Source organism: Elephas maximus, chromosome 26 (assembly GCF_024166365.1).
Source record: "Elephas maximus indicus isolate mEleMax1 chromosome 26, mEleMax1 primary haplotype, whole genome shotgun sequence".
NCBI lineage: Eukaryota > Metazoa > Chordata > Mammalia > Proboscidea > Elephantidae > Elephas > Elephas maximus.
In genome coordinates, this window is record NC_064844.1 from 1272298 (window position 1) to 1288032 (window position 15735).

The window sequence follows — 15735 nt, forward strand, 5'->3', positions numbered from 1 at the left end:
CAGACTTCAGGGAACAGACTGCAGGGAACAGACTGTAAGGAACAGACTTCAGGGAACAGACTGCAGGGAACAGACTGTAAGGAACACACTGCAGGGAACAGACTGTAAGGAACAGACTACAGGGAACAGACTATAAGGAATAGACTGCAGGGAACAGACTACAGGGAGCAGACTATAAAGAACAGATTGCAGGGAACAGACTGTAGGGAACAGTGTGTAAGGAACAGACTGCAGGGAACAGACTGCAGGGAACAGACAGTAGGAAACAGTGTGTAGGGAACAGACAGTAGGGAACAGTGTGTAAGGAACAGACTGCCGGGAACAGACTGCCAGGAACAGGAGGGACAAGTAGTCACTAGAAAAGGACAGAGGGAGTGAGTCCCTTAAAGAAGGGGCAGATAGGCATCCACAGCCCAGACAGCCAGCAGCTGCCGAGTCGTTTCTGACTGATGGGGACCCGTGTGTTGCAGACTGTGCTCCATAGGGTTTTTGGAAACAGGTCACCGGGCCTTTCTTCTGAGGCACCTCTGAATGGGTTTGAGCCACTGCCCGCCTTCCGGTGAGTAGCTGAGGGCGTGTGACGCTCGGGAACTCCTTACTGCTCAGATTGCCTGAGGAGTCATTTATGAGGGAGGTTCTGGAACTACCGAGAGCAGAGCAGTTTCGGGATATGAAGGCATGTGGTCAGTCCTGTAAATCTTTTAAGGAATAAATCTAAATTTTATTATTTGGAAATTGGAGGCAAAGTTCTGACTCAGCAACAATGGTTACTATTTATTAAGTGAGTGCCAGGAGTTTTACTTGATTTTTTATATACATGACTTCACTGACTCCTCACAAAATCCCTTTGAGGGAGGTAGGAAGGTATCGTTGTCTGATATAGTGCTGGAGATGAGCCCCCAGATTGAAAGCACTCAGAAGACGACAGAGGAAGAGTTGCCTCCTCAAAGTAGAGTCGACCTTAATGACATGGATGGAGTCAAGCTTTCGGGACCGTCATTTGCTGATGTGGCACGACTCACAATGAGAAGAAACAGCCGCCAACATCCATTAATAATGGGAATGTGGAATGTATGTCACCACAGGTCATTTTGTCGTACTGTGGTGGCTGTGTCTCTCTGTCGTCCTGGAAGCTTTGCCACCAGTGTTTCAAATACTAGCAGGTCACCCTTGGTGTACAGGTTTCAGCAGAGCTTCCAGACTAAGAGAAACTAGGAAGAAGGACCTGGCAGTCTGGTTCTGAAAAAATTGGCCTGTGAAAACCTTATGAATAGCAGCAGAACAACAGTAGTTACATTTATTAAGTACATGCCAGGAGTTTTACTTGGTTCTTTTTATGCACAGCTTCATTAAATCTTCACGAAATCCCTGCAAGGGAAATATTAAGAGGCATCTCAGAAGAAAGGCCTGGCAATCTACTTCCAAAAAGCTCACAGCCTTTGAAAACCCTATTTAGTGCAGTTCTACTCTGAAATACATGGGGTTGCCATGAGTTGAAATTGACTCCATGGTAACTGGTTTATTTCTTGGTCTTTTATTCATGAGGAAAAGGTGTTGATTGGCTCTTAAAATGCGGGACGGAAGGAAGGATTGGGTATTATTGACTACAAGGTTTCTGCTCTAGGACACCATGATTCATCGATTCTGTGATCGCAGAGTCCTGGAAGTCTCCATTACAAAACAGCGTGCTAACTAATGTCCGTTAATGACGACCCGTAGCCATCCACCCAGAAAAGTTTAAAATACAGTCGTCTTTGTCCAACTCCCTCGTTTTACACGGGAGGAAAGCCAGGTCTTCTGCCCCTGTGCCTTGAAAGAGGGTTTGAGTAAATAGAAGAGTCTTGTGGTGCTGGAGGTGGTATCAGGCTGAGCTGCAAGAGTAAAGACACTAATACATCAGAGGGTACTGGGCAGACGTTCAGGCAGTGGGAACACTCATCCAGCTAGTCGTTAATTTCTTCTGCTTGGCCAAGTCGACTAAGCAATGGGCCTGATTCTGAATGAGCGTAAGTAGTTCTTCCAAAGCCCCTGGTGCCCTGCTGGTCGTTTGTTTAAAACGACGAGGTTTTGCATGTGAACCACAGCATATGCACACTAAGCCAGGTCCTGGGGTGGACATGCATGGTAACCACTGGCCGTGCTGGTGACATGCAGAGCAGAGTACAGATGGTAGTGCGTTGACTCACACACGTGTGCCGCTGTCATGTTCCCAAAATGCAGGATGCTGAGGTAATTCTGTTTCCTTCTTTTAAGGTGGAAGCTGTGGGAGTCTAGTGGGGATCTAATGGGGAACAGAGAAGACTAGTGTCACACTTAAACTATGTTAAGCTTTTTACCTGAATTTCACTTACTCCTCACCACAGCCCTGGCTGTGAATGCGATCTTCTTCATTTTAGCGGTTTTTTTCACTTCTTTGTTAATGCTTCCCAGGACTTTTCCCCTAATATGTTATTATGAGAATTTTTCTACATATAGAAAAGTTGAAGGACTTGCACAGTGATCACCCATATACCCACCTAGATTGTATAGTTGTTACATTTATATTTGCTTTATTATATACCCAGCTATCCATTTATCCACCCATCAGTCCATCTTAGTTTTCAGAGTCAGTTGCAGACATTAGTGCATTTTACTCCTAAAGACTTAAGTGTGGAGCTCATTAACTAATTAGAGTTAAAATTTTGTTAGCCTAATTAAAAAAAGAACAGACAAAACCAAGGCCTTCGATTCTATGTTTTGGGGACAACGTACTGGTAACTTTGGGCCTTCCCCCATGAAATAGTGAGATATTTTAAAAATGTGTGTAAGCTACTCATGTTAAAAACACTTATACCTCATTAAAGAGAAACAGAAAGCTGCAGGGAGAAGGGAATACCCCTGTTGAATTCCTAGGTCAAAGCAAGTCAGCCTTGTGAGGTGGATTCTTACCTCACTTCTGATTTTAAATGAGATTGAGGTCACTGCTGCATTTTGGACATTTAACCTCTCCTCAAAGGGGGAGTTTGGTTAGGTCGTTTGTAAAATACTTCAGTAATGATATTGGAACTTAATTTCACTGAACATTTTTCCCCTTTTCTTTTCTTTCGGGGTGTGACTAAATTGCCTACAGCATGCTGCATGGTTGCTGGTAAAACAGGAAATGGGGTAAGTAATTTAGGTAGGGAATTTTTACTACCATTTAAATACAAGCTACTTGATTCTTTTCTTTTTTTTCTAAATTTTATTTTATTGTTGTTGTGGTTGGGAATATACACAGCAAGACATAAACCAGTTAGTGTTTCTACATGTCTGATTTAGTGACATTGATTACATTCTTCGAGTTGTGCAACCATTCTCACCCTCCTTTTCTGAGTTATTCTTCCCCCATTAACATAAACTCACTGCCCCCTAAGGTTCCTATCTAATGTTTCGGGTTGCCGTTGTCAATATGATCCCATATAGATAGTTCTTTAAAGAGCATAATGCTCAAGGCAGGCCTTTTTTACTAGGTAAACTAAACTATTGTTTGGTATAAGATGACTTCAGGGAATGTTCTGGTTTAAGGTTTAAAGATCATCTTAGGGCAATAGTTTCAGGGGTTCATTCACCCTCCATGGCTCCAGAAAGCCTAGAGTCCATAAGAATGTGAAATTCTGTTCTGCGTTTTTCTCCTTTTGATCAGGATTCTTCTATGGAATCTTTGATCAAAACGTTCAGTAATGGTAGCCAGGCACCATTCCGTTCTTCTGGTCTCGTGGCAGAGGCGGCAGTTATTTATGGGGGCAATTAGCCACACATTCCATTTCCTCCTCCTATTCCTGACTCCCCCTCCTCCTCAGTTGCTCCAGGTGAATAGAGACCAGTTGTGCTTTCAATGGCTGCTTGTAAGCTTTTAGGACCCCAGGTAGTACACAATGGACTAGGAGGTAGGACAGAAGCACTAAACACGCTATTAGGCCAATTAACTGGGATGTACCCCTCCCCTCCAAAGTCTGGGGTAGTGGTGTGTAATCAAAGACATTCATATTTCTGTAATGAAATGTATCAATATCCACACTAAGTTTGATAAATAAAGTTTCCAAATAGCCACACATATTCAGATCAGGATTTGGTTGCCAACTAAATCGAGGAGGAAAAAAAAAAAAACCTTTAATTTTCCAGAGCTTTTTGGATTTTGAAACTAAAAGTCCCGTAGCAGCATCAGCAGAGCCACATGACAGCTAGAGGCTCCGTGTACGTTAGAGAGAAGTCTGGGTCTGTCTCTGCGTCAGAATCTCAGACTTGCGCAAGTGATTTACAGAAGAAAATTTTTTTGTTTTGCATTTCACATCTGCATTTTTTAAATGGTAATAGGCAACACATTTATCACAGATTTGGGGATTTAGTTGGCTTTTCTGATATTAGTCTCAAGTGCTTGTGATGATTCTGGTCTAATAACAAAATTTGACCCTGAGTCGCTTGAGAAATTGTTAGTACAGTCACACATGCTGTTTATAAGCGTTACCAGTTTGCATCCATGTTGCTTGTGCTTTGTTTTCATTCCTTATTAAAGGATTTTTAACTAAGCTTGTTTCTTCCCCCAAATTCTTTATGTTGATTCTAATTAATATGAGGATACGGGAACAGAAAAAACACAGGACACTAATCTTTTCCCTATGTGTCCCTGGTTCATTCTATCTTCAAAAGATTGTGGAAGAATTGCCAGCAAAGAATCAGTTTTTCAAGGACTGTAGAACACATTAATTGATTTGAATGTTTTGGTTTACCTAGAGTGGCTGTCGTTTGTGTTGTGTCTGTAGCAACAGTGATTGCAACTGGCATCATCATCAGTAGTTACCAGACAGAAAATGTAGGTACTAAATGGGGACTGAATCTACCTTAAACCAAACCAAGCCCACTGCCATGGATTCGATCCTGACTCCTAGCCAAATCCATTTCCATGGATTCGATCCTGACTCCTAGCAACCCTATAGGACAGAATAAAATTGCCCTATTGGGTTTCCAAGGCTGTAATCTTTACGGAAGCAGACAGCCACATTTCTCTCCTGCGGAGCGGCTGGTGGATTTGAACCGTCAACCTTTCGGTTAGCAGCCATATGCTCAACCACTGCTCCTTCAATGGGGACTGAATTTACCTTAATGAGCGCTAATGCCTCTAAAGGACAGTCAAACACATGCTAAGGACCCCTATGAAAACTTGACCCTGTATTACATTGAAAAAGCTTTCAGCCACATTTCAGCTTTCAGGGTTATTAATCTGGCATCTCAAGTGTTTACCTTTGATATAAGGGTAAGACATCTGTTAACCCTCTCCCTTGTCTCCTTAATCTGGAAGGAAAAAACTACCCCTTTAACTGGACTTTTCAACTGGGATGCTGTGTGCAAATAACATTAACTAAAAGACTGAGAGAGTCTTTTATCACACCTAAAATGTTTCTGATATTCAGAGAATTAGGACCAGTTTATAAAGCTCACAGGCTTAGTGTCTGAATAAATCCTTGAATGTAGAGAAGTAATTGGATTATTTGTCAGATTCAGGGTTTATCTGGAGATTTCATTGTTGAGCCAAAATCCCAAAGCATGTGAAAGCACTCTGCCTGGCGTAACTAGTTATGTTCTCAGCTGGATGTAGAATGGGTAGATCAACTGTTTCTTAATTTGTATTTTTAGAAGAACAGTGGTCTTTATATCCTTTTTTTTTAAGATCAATTAAATTCAGCCACTAGCTAACTTACTTCCTGTTTTCTACCTGCAGCGTCTCTCCCTCTTGCGGAGTGAAACGGCAACAGGCGCCACCCGTACGTGGCCATTTCTGTTGGTGGAAACCGGCCATTTAGGGGATGATTCACAAGTTAGCCCTAAGATCACTTTTATTCAAAGCAGCTGTATGGCTAGTTGAATCTTTAATTATGGGATCATGTGGGCTTGTCAGTTAGTGATATCACACCGTTCCCAGTAGAGTAGAACAGTTTCAGTAAATACCACACTGTGTTTTTCTTTCCTCTTACCTCAGTTCCTTTCTATCACCAGTTTTAGGTTATGAACTAAAAGATAGAAGTCATAATGGGGACTTGACAAAACCTATTTATTGGCTCATGAGTATATTTGGAGGAATGTCAGACTTTTATTCAGACATTAATATTACATTGATGAGCATATCATACCATTGATACTGTAAGATGTAGTGCGTCTTCTTCAGTAGTAAAGGAAAAAAAAAGTATAACTTTTACGTTTCTTTCCCAGAAGTGAGCCCCATTTTCAGCGAGAGTAGATGCAAGTGTCTTTAGCCTGGATGACTTTAGTGTAACGCGCAGTCGCGCAGTTTCTGAGCAGTAAACCCGTTGTCATCCAGTTGATTCCTGCTCTTGGTGACCCCACGTGCTAGGGTTCTCAGTGGCTGATTTTTCGGAAGCAGATTGCTATAGGCCTTTCTTCGTAGGCACCACTGGGTGGATTCAAACTCCAGCCTTTAGCCTAGTAGCTGAGCATGTTAATTGTTTGCACCACCCAGGGACTCCAAGCGTTGAACAGGTCCCTGTATTCCAGCTTTCTGGCTTTTGATGTATAAATCCTGGATTCTGGCAGCTCTGGCTCAGAAAAACTCCTTAGTGTGCTTTTGTCTTTGAGTCTTTACAAGCCGTGTTACGTATCTTTTGTCTTTGAGTCTTTATAAGCCTTGTACCTCCGCCTTTAAAAAGTATCTCCTTGGTGTTACTAGAATATAAGATCCACAAGGTGAGGAATTTTTGTTTTGTTCTCTGCTTTGTCTCTAATGCATAAAATGGTGTCTGGCACATAATTGACACTCAATAAAGATCTTTTAATAATTGTAAATTTTTGCCTTTAATAGAAAAAGTGAAGTTTTCACGTCAGTGAATTAATTTTTATGTTATTCAGAAAGCAGAGTCTGTCGCTGGGAAGAAATGACATAGTTCAGCTAAAAGAAGCCTACAAGTGGATAACTCACCCCTTGTTTTCAGAGGAACTGGGCGTTCCCATTGATGGCAAGGTATTGGAGCGTCGGCACCGTCGACTTTGTTCTCTGTTTCACTGGTTTTACTTCATCTGGCTGAGTTTGGGGTAGCGTAAGGAATCATCTCTTTAAATTGTCCAGTGAAGAATTTTTAAACTTCTTAAATGTTGATCTCTTAACAGTCTTAAATTGAGGTTAAAGACTTTATTTTTTTTCCCCCATGGCTTTTCTGTAACCTAAGACCCTTATGAGTGTTAAGAGGTAAAGTGTCCACTAATTGACCTGAAAAGGTTAGAAATGAATCTTTGCTTTCAATGTATTTATCATGTAATTGGAAAAAACATATTTACAGATAGAAAGCAATATATAAATAACTGAGTGAGTGTAGGGACAACTCTAGACTGTTCAATTTTGGTTTACCTGTGGCTAATCTTGTTTTCGCGTACAATGCAGTGTATGTGGGCTTAGTCGGTTACTGCCTTGTGGGTATCTCAGGTCCGTCTGTTTCTTTTTGGAGAGGCCATCTCTGAAACCAGAACACTCAGCCATCTCTCCTTGTCCAGGGCAGACCTTGCTCAGTCTCTGGAATGGTCTGAGCTCACCATGTTTCCAGATGTGGAAATGGGACATCTCCCAGCTCATCCTAAATTAGATCTTAATAGTATGGCCTCATTACCTCATCGTTTTGCTCAAAGGAAATTCCCCGAATATTGGACACCCCTATTCAAGTAGAATCACCAAATCATCTTCCAAGGCTAAATAGACAGACTTTTTTTTTTTTTAAAAAAAAAAAAAAACCATCCTGAATTACGTAACTCTGTTTGTAAGAATAAACTCTAACTGTTCTTTCAACAGAATACTGAGAGAGTAGAGAATAAAACCACTTCACAGAAAGCATGAAAAGGAAATGAGATAATGAAAGTACTTTGGAAATTAGAGAAATCATTGATGCAAAGTATTTTTACCTCAGATTTCAGTTTTGAAGCACAAATGATTTTACATGTTGAATTCATGAGAACAGAAAATAGAAAAAAGATACAAAAATGTTCTAATAAATTCAAGTTGAATAAAGTTTTCTTGAGTAAAAGAAATGTTGTTCATTTCAGTTTTATTTTGTAGATTAGCACAGGAAGCAGAGAACATGACTTCACTGTTGTGATTCTAGTGTATGGCTTTGGATGATTCAGTCCACTCGGTGAATACAGAATTCAGTAAACACGGAACTCAATAAAAAAGATAAAAAATTATAATGGGGCATGACATTTACATCTTTTTCTCAGTGTGGAACTTTGTATATTCTCAGTGTAGGTAGATGTGTATAGAGTCCGAAATTGTGCCTTTTAGGTGTATAAGGATGTTCATTGTAGCCTTTTTTTTTTTTTTAATGCTACAGAAAAACTTTCTACAACATAAATGTTCTCCGGTCTCTAGAGTTGATAAGTTGTCCATGATGTAATGTTAATTGAATAAGGCAGTTTTTCAAAAGCATCTTTAATATCTCAAGAAGCATATACATGTTTATGTTCCTAAGAATGGCTAGAAGAAAGCACCGGACTGTTACTAGTTCTGCCTCAGTGGAGTGGGAAATCTGTATGTAATGCTTTCATAATAAAACAAACAAAAAAATTAGATCTCTCTTTTAAAACTCAAATCCAATAAGAAGTTTGAGCACTTTAAAAGAGAAGCCCCATATGGGATTTTAAGGATATAAATAAGAGTTTTTTGCGTTGTCAAGAATTCTAATTGTAATATTCACCGGGACAGCTCTCTTTCAGTTACTGTCTCCTTCCCAGCCCTTAGATTCTCATTCATCTTCACACCTAACTTATATACATGTACAAAAATCATACAAAACCTGGCCTTTTAAAATTTACTGAATTTTTTTTGGTAGGATCACCGGTGACTGAGATTTAAAAGTTAAAAAAAATAAATAAAAAGAAGCATATTTCTGTTACAGCTGCCCTGTGAACGGGCCCACTTGAGAGCAGTAGTATTTCCAGCTTTCCCTCTCACTCTTTTTCTGAGCCAGTCTTTGAGAGCTAATTTCTATTTCATTCATAAATTGTTAGATGTTGGTTTCCTTTTGCTGATTTTTGAACTGTCTTTATGATTTTTAGAGCTTGTTTGAAGTGAGTGTGGTCTTTGCTCACCCAGAAACACTTGCGGATTGCCACTTCCTGTAAGTTGTCCTTGTCAACACCAACGTCAGTTGTGTGATTTTTCAGTGCTCTTTAGTTCTCTGAAATAGGATTGCTGTCCTTCTAACGAGCCTGTCAGAGCTTGTGTCCTCGTAGGTTTAAAATGTGCGCTCTAACATGAGGGTCTGTGCCGACCAGTGTGGCTCATGTGGGGATTCGTTTTGTCTGCTTCTGATGTCCTGAGTTTAGCAGCCATGTTGTATAAAATGTTCTGAATTATATCCACCCCATAATCAACTCATTAACCTTTTATATTAACTCGAATTTTATTTTAGAGGTGCAATATGCCCAGATTGCTTCAAGCCAGCTAAAAACAAACAGGTATGGGCTCTTTTTACTTCTTATTCTTTAGTGAGTTTTATCTGAGCTGGGTTTTCAAATCAACAACAGAAAGGATATGCCTTAGAAATGTGGCGACTCTATCACACCAAGACTCAGTCTTTAAATATTTCCATTTGCTACGTTTATTTTTACCGTTTTCAATTCTCAACACCTTTGCCCCTGGCGAGGAAGTTATAGCACACAAACACCCTGGTGTTTGTGTTGCTGTCTAGGTTGTTCCCCTGATGTCGTTAAATTTAGAACAAGTGTTTCAGTGTTTCTGTACCCATTCGGAGAAGTTCAACTTTTAGATTTTAATCCCAAAATTATGTCACCTGGGAAAATCCTTGGTAAATACCAGCAGCATTCCAAAGACTTGTCTAATATCCATGTTTTCCAGAAATTTATGCTTTTAAAATATAATCCAAAGTAAATTATTTAATTTAGGATTATCCTGAATTAACATAATTAATAGAGCCCTTTTAGTGGTGCAATGATTAAGCACTTGGCTGCTAATCGAAAGGTCAGCAGTTCAGACCCACCCACTGGCTCTGAGGGAGAAAAGACCTGCTCCCAGGAAGATTATGGCCTAGAAAACCCTACAGGGCAGTTTTACTCTGTCACATTGGATCGCTATGAGTCAAAAATCGACCCGATGGCACCTAACAACAACAACATTTCAGGTTACATTTACAAAAAGGACATTTATTCATGGTCTTCACATTAACAAGCTGATTGGAATTTTTTTACTTTGTACTTTAGCTCATGTTGCCAGGGTAAACGGCTTGGCACTATATCAGCCAGCTTTTTTGCCTCAGTCACTTAACTAGTTTTGTGCAGAGACCAGGCGTTGCTACATGCTACTCTACAGACATCATTTTATTACTATGGCTGTTAAAAATAATGAGTTTATTGTCAAAGAAGCATCTATTGGTCCTTCATCTCCCTTTGAGCAATTGCTGGGCCTTTCAGAACTGGGAGAAAATTGGTTTATAACATTTGCCAAATGCCCTGTGCAGAAATAACTAGAAATGCAGACAGAGCGGAAAGCTGTGCTGTTTTCTCCATCGTGGCACACCTAGGTCTTCACCGTATCTGTTCAGCACCTGGCAGCTAAACGGGGGAAGTTGCTCCAGGTCCTAAAGGACAGGCCTGGAGGTTCCTGCTGCCCCAGGCCCTGCCCAGAAGTCTTTGTGAGCTAAAGGGATCAACGTCTTGGCACAACTGTAGCCCCTATTCGGCCATACTAATTGGGAAGCTCTGCTCAAGTGACCTATAAGCCATATTTATATTGAAGATCTAGTTTTATTTTTGTTCCTGTTGAGGAAATATATGAGTACCAGCATTAAATAATGGGATAAGGACATTTTTATCTAAGCATCAGAAACTCCAGGCCACTTGGCCAATGGGATTTGTAGAGCCTTAAATGTGGTTTTCTGGCTTCATGGCTTCAAGTGAATTGAATGAACTTTTGAGAGTCTTTCAGGCCCAATTTTTCTGTCATATCAAACAGGCACTTTATTTTCAGTTCTACCCCTAAGGCACCTCGTAGAACTCCCTGGGGCTCCCCAGGAAATGATTTAGAAAATCGTTGCCCTGACTGATGATAAACTGTTGCGAGGCCTACACTGGACCCCTTTTCAGTCTGATGTAATTTCTCATAACAGAAGAAACCATTGCGTTGTATCATGGTATAAAATGCACATGTGCTATAAAAAACCAAAACCAAACCACATGCCGTCAAGTCAATTCCAACAGTGTAGAACTGCCCCATAGGGTTTCCAGGCAGTGGCTGGTGGATTTGAACTGCTGACCTTTTGGTTAGCAGCTGAGCTCTCAGCCACTGTGCCACCAGGGTTTCATATGTATTGTATGTGCCCTAGTTGGTCCCAGCATGTATGTCACGTGGTCTGGCTTGGCTTATTTTAAAGCACGTGAGGTAGGATTGTTGTTGCAGACGCCCTTTTGTTCCGTGTAGTGGGTCTGCTGGGTCTGCCTGTGGCCACCGAGTGACTTTCACTTGCTAGGCACCAGGGCAGCTGGTCAACTCTGTTTTACTGTGCCCTGGCAGCCAATTTCTAAATCATATAGTGTATCCCCAGAAGCGACGGAAGGAAGAAAATGTAGATGGATCAGTCTCAGTTCCTCTTGAGGCCTGCCTGGGAAAGATACTCAAAGCATCATTTTTGTGTTGGAAGAATGTCTTGTTTTGAGAAGCATGGGACAGGACAGAAGGTGACCTCGGCTCCTAGCTGTACCTGGGGGTCTAGGCGTAGACAAGGTTGATGAGGAGGCTTGTAGAGGCCTACCAGTAGCAGACCTGAAATTATGAATGCTTCTTACATTTTATTTATTCTCTTGAAACTGTTACATACGTCCTCCTTTTAAGTGTGTAAAATAATAAATTTTCTCCCAGCATGTTCTGTGTTTCACCTGTGACATTTCCTTGTCTAGGTAATAAAATTTCTTTTCTTTTCATTCTGCCCTCTGCAGTCAGTATTTACTAGAATGGCAGTTATGAAAGCTTTGAATAAGATAAAAGAAGAGGACTTCCGCAAGTAAGTGGAAACTAAGAAATGTGGAATTTTGGAGCAAAGGGAATGCTGGAGACAATCTGGGTTATCTGCAAGACAAGACTGGGTGTATTTCAGGGCCCAGGATTTTCTTCTAGTTGCCACTGTCTCCCTAACCCCTGGCGCAGTGCCTGGCCTATAGTGGTGTTCAGTAAATGCTTATAAAATTAATATTGGAATCTATGAATAATCCAACTTCCTTATCTTTTAGAAGAGGATATTGAGGAGCAAAGAGGGAGGTGACTTGCCCAAGGTTTCAAATGGGTAACAGAGCAAACCTAGAATCAGTGTTGCTGACTCCCCAGCCCTGTCCTGCTCCCATCACACCCTCATTGTGCATTTCCACAGATGGAGGCAGAGCGCAGGAGTGTCCTCACTTGTTAGGATATGCTGAAATTCAGTAAATACAATAAGTCCTATATTTTAATTCTCAGTGCACTCACGTCATTAAATAAAAATGTCTTTGTAGTTATTCCCTCAGAATATGCTTGAATAAATTTAAAATAATGGAATTATGAAGGTTTCATGTATTTTACTAACAGGATTCCAAGTGTGGGACAGTTAAGGCACTCAGCTGCTAAATGAAGTTTGGTGGTTTGAGTCCACCCAGAGGCTCCTCGGAAGAAAGGCCTGAAGACCTACTTCTGAAAAATCAGTTATCGAAAACCCTGGGGGGCACAGTTCTACTCTGACATACACAGGGTCTCCATGGGTTGGAATCAGCTTTTTCTCTTTTTAGTGGTACTGTCTAAAAACGAGTCTCATAACGGAAATATTTTTATTGAATTTTAGAAGGTGAGGACAGTTATTCTATACCAGCAATAGATCTGAGTTTCTAAATGGTTTCTTTGTTAAGACATCTCGGGAAACTGTATGAAATTTTTAAGCTATGCATTAGTGCACATCTATATTTTTTAGTTATTTACGGGTAGACCCTAGTCCAGTTAGTTTAGTGGTCTTGGAAGTTCCCAGATGGTGGGCAGAGAATAAACCATAGCACCACGCTGTCCCACCTGTCTTCAGTTGGCTGGAGTTTCTTTTTTTCTTCTGAGTTTCTTAACTGAAACGGCAGCGCCTGCCACATGCTCCTTTTTCTGGCTCTGTGATCTGATTTCCGAGATCCTAGGGAAACTCTGGTGGCATAGTGGTTAAGAGCTACGGCTGCTAACCAAAATGTCGGCAGTTCAAATCCACCTGGCGCTCCATGGAAACCGTATGGGGCAGTTCTACTCTGTGCTATAGGGTCGCTATGAGTTGGAATCAACTCGACGGCAACGGGTTTGGTTTGGTTTTTTTTTGGTTTAGGTGAAAGTGAGAAGGAAAAAGAAAAAAAAATGGCATGCCTTCTCCACAGGTGGGACTTGCTCATGTGGCCAGTCTCTGCACACCAGCATACTCAGATGACAGAGGGTCATGTCAGCCAGCAGCAAGTGTTTGTGGAGAGCAGAGTGGTTAAAGCCTGGACGGGCTTCCACCTCTGATAAATGTTTACCCCCCACCCCCCCACCCCCAATCTCAAGGCCGTTGGAAATTATCATCTGGGAAGATGAGTCCTCCCGGACATGAAAGGGAGTAACAGAGCCCTGATTTACTAGGTTGGTGCGCCTGTCGTATGGGGGGAGCAGTAGTCCAGAAAGACCCTCATTGTTCTGAAACTTCAGCTAGGGAGAAGCTTAGTCCTTGAGAGACCCAAGGGCTGTGTGTGTCAGACAATGCTGATTCATCTCGGTTATGTGATTCAATATCGTGTCTGGAAAATAGCAGCCGTAAAATGTATTTTGTCTTGCAGGCAGTTTCCTTGTCCTCCAAACTCACCAAAGGCTGTTTGCACTGTTCTTGAAATTGAATGTGCTCATGGTGCTGTTTTTGTGGCTGGTAAAATATCTAGTCTAGACTATCCTTCCATGTGAACTTACTCTGCTTTCTGAAAACCTCAACCGACTCCTCCCTGTGTTGTTCTTATTGTTGTTATTAGCTTCTGATTAGTAAACTCTTGGGAGAACTAGAACTGATAACTAAGCTTATTTTAGGTTCTCTAGGCACTCCTTATGACCACTCAGGAGATCTGTAAGTGAAGATGTCCTGCCAAAGGGAAATGACATGTCCCAGGTTTTAGTAGTTTTCATCAGAGATGACCTGTGGAAACGGTAGACACGGAAGCCACAGCTGGTCAGGAGAAAGTCAGCGGAAGGGAGGATGTTTTGTAACCTGAAAGCCAACTTGAAAAAATAGTTTCATTCTCTCCAAAATGACTAAACACTTAGAGCTTCTGCCTGAAAAAAAAAAAAAAAAACTTACACTGGCTTTCCCAGGAGGTAATGGAGCAGTCAATATTTGTTTTGAAAATTATTGGTGTTTGGTATGAATAGCTGAAATGAAATTTGCCTTTAGTCTTGACTGTACCACCCTGCCCTGGGGCAGTGACAGCTTTCCTGTCTTAGTTTAGCTTTATGCATAAAGTGGTGAGTCATATTCTGTAGGGTTTTTTTTTTTTTCTTTTTAATTACAACAACTTCAAAATTTCCTGTATTTCAACTCTTTGGCGTACACGATCAGTGATGGTTATTTCATTGAAAGTATTATTTAATAGGTGTGATAGCAGTAGTTGCTTTGTGTTTTTAAGGGTCTTTGGTGCGTTCTGTAATATTATAACTTATTCAGTTAGCCAACCTGATTAACATATTGAGCTTTTCTTTAGAACTCATTTGATGCACCATTCATATCTTGTCTTTAGCCATCTCTTTTACCTTTAAATCTTTTTATTCAATTATCTACAAATCTATGTCTTAGCTCCCTGATTAGATTGTCAGTCAGTTGAGGGCGAGGCCTTGTTTTATATAATAGCAACTAGGAGACTGGCAATCAATAAATAGTTGTTGCTTTTCTTTTTATCTTATCATGTTAATCACACCATTCCCTCTCTTTGGCAGGGAGATACAATAAATACTCCAGGAATCTACCACAAACTCCATGGATAATTGATGGAGAAAGGAAGCTGGAGTCTTCAGTGGAGGAATTAATTTCAGACCATCTGTTGACAGTATTTAAAGCAGAGAGTACGTGTTAAAATATTCATGATTTAAATACATTGGCACCCATGAAGAGATTTCTCGGGGGTGACAAGAAGGTCTTCTGTATTTTGTGAGTAACCCACAAGCCTGAGCTGGTTGACTGGCAGCTTTCCTTGTCCTGTTTCGTGACCTAGGCTGGACTTGGGCCAAGGTGACCAAGCATTTCTTTCCTCTCTCAAGGTGACTGCTCTCTCCTGCGAAATTGAAAACAATTGAAACTACTTTAAATGGATGCACTTCAGCCCTGACCTTGGGACACCTCAGCTTGGGCCTCTTTTTGAGAATATGGGGAAATTAAAACAAGAATTTCTAGCTCAAGGATGACCATTGGCAAATGTCTGGCTTCCGTCTTATCCCAGTGACATGGGATGGATTCAGGCCTAGAGAACATGAACCAACAGCAGACATTTCACAAAGACATAGTGGAATTTGTGTGTGTTCTAATTTCCTAGGCATCAATGAGCTGGATTTGTGCGATGAGTCATGTCCTGTCCAGCTTATGTTTTCCTTATCTCAAAAGGCCTGCCAGGTCAAAGGCAGCATAAAGCCTTGTGGTCTCACCTAGCCTTAAACCCACCCCACTGCTGTCGAGTCGATTCCGACTCATAGCGACCCTATAG

At 41.1% G+C, this 15735-nt stretch overlaps 1 protein-coding gene across 11 annotated transcripts in view; it reads left to right on the forward strand.

Annotated features, from left to right (window-relative positions):
- The window catches only part of PUS10 (pseudouridine synthase 10), an 89926-nt gene that overhangs the window by 55721 nt on the left and 18470 nt on the right, over positions 1-15735 (forward strand). For 10 of the 11 annotated variants that reach the window (XM_049870378.1, XM_049870368.1, XM_049870367.1 and 7 more), the window contains 7 exons: positions 3110-3144; positions 6877-6988; positions 9070-9131; positions 9426-9471; positions 11965-12029; positions 13834-13919; positions 14975-15100. In XM_049870378.1, coding sequence (XP_049726335.1) covers positions 3110-3144; positions 6877-6988; positions 9070-9131; positions 9426-9471; positions 11965-12029; positions 13834-13919; positions 14975-15100 — 532 coding nt within the window. The remainder of the gene's footprint in view (positions 1-3109; positions 3145-6876; positions 6989-9069; positions 9132-9425; positions 9472-11964; positions 12030-13833; positions 13920-14974; positions 15101-15735) is intronic. The other variant, XM_049870377.1, reaches the window with a different exon arrangement.